The sequence below is a fragment of the Myotis davidii genome, unplaced genomic scaffold (assembly GCF_000327345.1).
Source record: "Myotis davidii unplaced genomic scaffold, ASM32734v1 scaffold44, whole genome shotgun sequence".
NCBI classification, from domain to species: domain Eukaryota; kingdom Metazoa; phylum Chordata; class Mammalia; order Chiroptera; family Vespertilionidae; genus Myotis; species Myotis davidii.
This window is the reverse complement of record NW_006299705.1, coordinates 3,619,653-3,623,875: the sequence shown is the minus strand read 5'-3', so window position 1 is coordinate 3,623,875 and position 4,223 is coordinate 3,619,653. Positions and strand designations below refer to the sequence as shown.

Below are 4,223 nucleotides of genomic sequence, written 5' to 3'. Positions count from 1 at the left end.
GAAAGAGATATTTAAACCAACTATGGGAGTCAAATCATTTGACCAATGGCAAGTTGGTGAATTCACTCAATCAGCCCTAGACATCCTAATAGTGCCATTTCATTCAACATTCAGGACTCTGAAATTAAAAGGCATTTACAATTTTAAAAAATGATAAGAATTGCTTTTCAAAATCAGTTGAGTAATCATTTTTTAAAATGTGTGTGCATTTTAAAAATAAGTTTAAGGACTACAATGATGAAATGGGAATCTGTAAACTCCACATAAGATGTGTGAAAAAATGAAATCATTCAGACATACATACTAGAATATTTGAATTAGTGCATGCAGTCAGAGAGTTCTCATAAACAGGGCTTTCCTTCAACTCACCTCTTTTCCTTTTCTTTGTAAAGGACTTTTTCTGCTATTGGGACAATGTTTATCATTTCTACTGATAAGGATTTAGAATAAATTCAAATATGACCTGTGGGGCTCTGCACACCCTGCCCCCGCCTGTCTCCCTGACATGTCTCATATCACTCCCCCCCATCTTTCCTCCTTCCCATTTCTGGAATCCAATAAGCTCATTCCTGCCTCTGGGCCTCTACACTACTGTTCTCTCTGTTCCTGGCTCTTCCTGCGGCTGCTGGCTCCCTCATCACTATCACTAAATTCTCACTTTGTCTCCTTCTCAGAAGGTTTCTTTCCTGACCACCTTAGCATCTCAAGGAGCTCTCCACCCCTCCTTCTGCTCCCCTATCCCAGTCACTACCCATCACAGCACTTCCTTTCATTTTCCATAAGGCACTCACCACTAGCTGAACTATATGCAGTTTTGCCTGTCACATGCCACTAAAATGCAGGTTTCATGTGAGCAGCATCTATTTTGTTTATTGTTAATTTACAGCATCTAGAATAGTGCCTTGAACATAGTGAGAACTCAAAAAAATATTTGGAAAAGAAAAAGATGCCTAGAAGAATGCAGACTTTATTTTATTTTATTTTTAAAGGAGACACCAAGATTACTCCTCACAGCCAAGAATAACTGAAGTGCAGATCTCCCAGTCTGGTATCACTCTTGCTGTCTTCTATACTGCACATCAGGAATGACATCCGAATAATCTCAAGGCAATAAGGCTATGTCATACATAGACACCCATTTGTTCTGGTCTTTATCAAAGAAATATTCTTCCACTAAAGTCGCCCTCCAAAAAAACAAACCAAGAAGCATTGGCCCACAAATTTAGGGCTGAAAGGAAGTTAGATATGTTCCTTTTATCAGTCCTAGTCCTACTTGGCTTTCCCTGAAATCTGTCTGATTAGGAGCTATGCCTGTCCTTGATGCCAGCAAATACAGGAGCTATCTTAGCCTCCGCACAAGAGAAAGAAAAAGGAAACGAGGATGACTCAGAGGGAAGACGCACGTTACCAGTGCGAGTAAATGTGGTCAAGCTCAGCATTTATCTTACGATCCACACAGACGTTCATGGAAAACAAGCTGATGGAGAATCTCAACTAATACCTATTGCACAATGTACTGAATTAAATGTCATGCCAGAAAACTCTTCAAAACTTTACTGTATTTTGCAATATAAAAATCCAATTTCGCATTTTATGCTACACTTAGCATTTCTTCATAACACAGTCAATGAGATACTTCCTTCATGTCAAAAGAAAATTCCAATAGTCAGAAAAACAGCTGTGTAGATGACTCATACTAGGTTCTGCTAGGAGATAATTTTTTTTTAAAGAGGCAAGTACAAGAGAGTTCAATTGTAATTATATGCCACACATTTACCCATTGAAAACACTTCTTGCATCACAAGAAAAGTATTCAAGTAGCACAGGGGACACCTGAGTGTGCAACTTTCAGCTGAACAGGAATAAGAAAGGGTTTAGTTAAAGCAGGGGGGGTGGGGGGGCACACACCTGTGAGACTTTACAGTCAAACAGGGCAGACAACTCCAATTGCTAATGTCCGTGTTTACCCTGTATGAGTACTTTTGCTCTGACAAAGCTCTGGCTTTAGTAAATAATTTGAAAGCAAGGAAGCAACTCACCTTTAACTGCAGGCCATTTAAGTGTCCCAGGGTGAGATCAGATATTTTGATCATCACAGGATAAATTATGGAGAAGCTGCAGTTTCGATGCTGATGTGGAACCACCAGGGTGAACCTTCCATTTGGGGTCTGGGAAATGACGTTGCAGGCTTCGCAGGAAAAAAAATCACATTTTCACTACTTGGTATGCTGGTTTTTATAGACATTTGCCTCATCCTTATTTTAGGCTCCTATTCATGGTCTTGGGCAGCGGTTCTCAACCTGTGGGTCGCGACCCCTTTGGCCGTTGAACGACCCTTTCACAGGGGTCGCCTAGGACCATCTTGTATCTCAGATATTTACATTACGATTCATAACAGTAGCAAGATTACAGTTATGAAGTAGCAACGAAAATAATTTTATGGTTGGGTCACAACATGAGGGACTGTATTGAAAGGGCCAGAAGGTTGAGAACCACTGGTCTAGGCCTTCTGGCTTGGAAGAGAGTACATTTCACAAAGGCAATTTGGAGGTGGGAAGAAGGGTTTGGGAAATGAAAGCCACCAGGGATGCATGGATGAAGCCTTTGGGCTGCCAGGGGCTTCTAATATTAATCTCAGGGGGTTATCTTGTTTATAATCAGAAAACCTAAATCCATAGCCAACCAAACAATACCGGCTGGAACACTTCAGTTAACTGGGGTCCCGGTTCAAGCTGGGAGTCTGGAAGAATCCAGACTTTCAAGCTGAGGCCAGAACTCAAACCCTACCTGTCTGGAGCCTTCACTCATTGAATTTGGGGCCAATGTTATTTTTTAAATAATAAAATAAATAAACAATAAAACAGTCATAAAATAGGCTGAGAAAAAAAATAGAAAGAAAGCAGGCTTACATCTGAATAAATATTTGCTGAGTGTTAAATGTTAAATTGACTAAAAGATAAATTTTAATGTTTGATTTACTCCCAAGAATTTTCTGAAATTTTTTGTTTTGTATCTCAAGTCTAGACTTATAAATTTATTCTCCTAGCTATGAAACTAGAAGCATTAGTTTATACCTATTTCCCCCCCCCCCCAAAGTTTCTGACTTATCAGAACAGGTCAGAACTACCTCTTGCCTCCTTCCATATTTTTTAATTCCACTTAATTTCAAAAAGAACTGAAATTCCATGACAATTCTGGAAGGCTTCTGATTGATAACCAAACAAAATAGATGAGAAATATTTCATTTTTTCCCTCTAGGATTATTCTGCTCCGGTCCTCAGAAACAGCCTCTTTGGGGGGCTTCTTTCAAAATTTTAAAAAAAACAAAACACAAAAATTGAAAGATCAGTCAGTACATTATTCTTTGGCAGATTCGGTCCATTCTTTGACCATATGAAGTGGTAATACTAATACTATTGCATGCAACCAAAAATGAATAGTAATTTCTTTTTTCCTGAATTAATTTTTTACTTTATTTTTATTGTTGATGCTATTGAAAATGTCCCCATTTTCCCCCTCTTTGCCCACTTCCACCCATCCCCCTACCCCCTTCCCTTTGGCCATCACCATACTGTTGTCTGTGTCTGTGGGTTATGCATATGTTATTTGGCTAATCCCTTCACCTTCTTTCATCCAATTAATTTTTGTTTTGTTTTAATGGGAGAAAAATAAGCAGATGAATGAACTCATTTTGATGAAGATAATGCATGTTAGGCCTGGGCTATTCAGCTTTTTAGCATCTATGGGCATATCCATCAGCAATGAACTAAATTACAGTGGGGGACGCTGAATCAGAAGGCAACTTTGAGGTGCTGGTCCAACCTTCTGTCCAGGCATGAAATCTGTCTAACACATCCAATCTTTATATAAATATCTAAAACTGCAACTTCATATCTGATCCCTCAAGCTTATCCCAGATGAGTGGAATGATTTGGAGGGATTAAAGTTTGTCACTGAATGCATTGTACTTTAGGAGATTAGAATAAAATACTGAACAAAAAGATAGAATTCTATTCACCTTAAAGTAGTATCCTATCTAGACTGGGAAGTAAATTAAAAACTGTGATTTGATTTTCATAATAATAAATAGAAAATATTCTTTTTGGCCATTTCTGATTACAAAAGAATTTCCATTTAAATCACGTTTCACTTCAAATGTCTTAAGTCTGTGCAATGATACTCTCTTTGAAAACCAGATTTGATCTACACAACCCCCCACCACC

At 38.6% G+C, this 4,223-nt stretch overlaps 1 protein-coding gene across 1 annotated transcript in view; it reads right to left on the bottom strand.

Moving 5' to 3' along the window:
* The window catches only part of CRHBP (corticotropin releasing hormone binding protein), a 10,671-nt gene that overhangs the window by 3,263 nt on the left and 3,185 nt on the right, over window positions 1-4,223 (bottom strand). The window contains exons 5-6 of the mRNA XM_006775457.2: window positions 2,040-2,188; window positions 1,791-1,792 (exon numbers count right to left, since the gene is read on the bottom strand). Coding sequence (XP_006775520.1) covers window positions 1,791-1,792; window positions 2,040-2,188 — 151 coding nt within the window. The remainder of the gene's footprint in view (window positions 1-1,790; window positions 1,793-2,039; window positions 2,189-4,223) is intronic.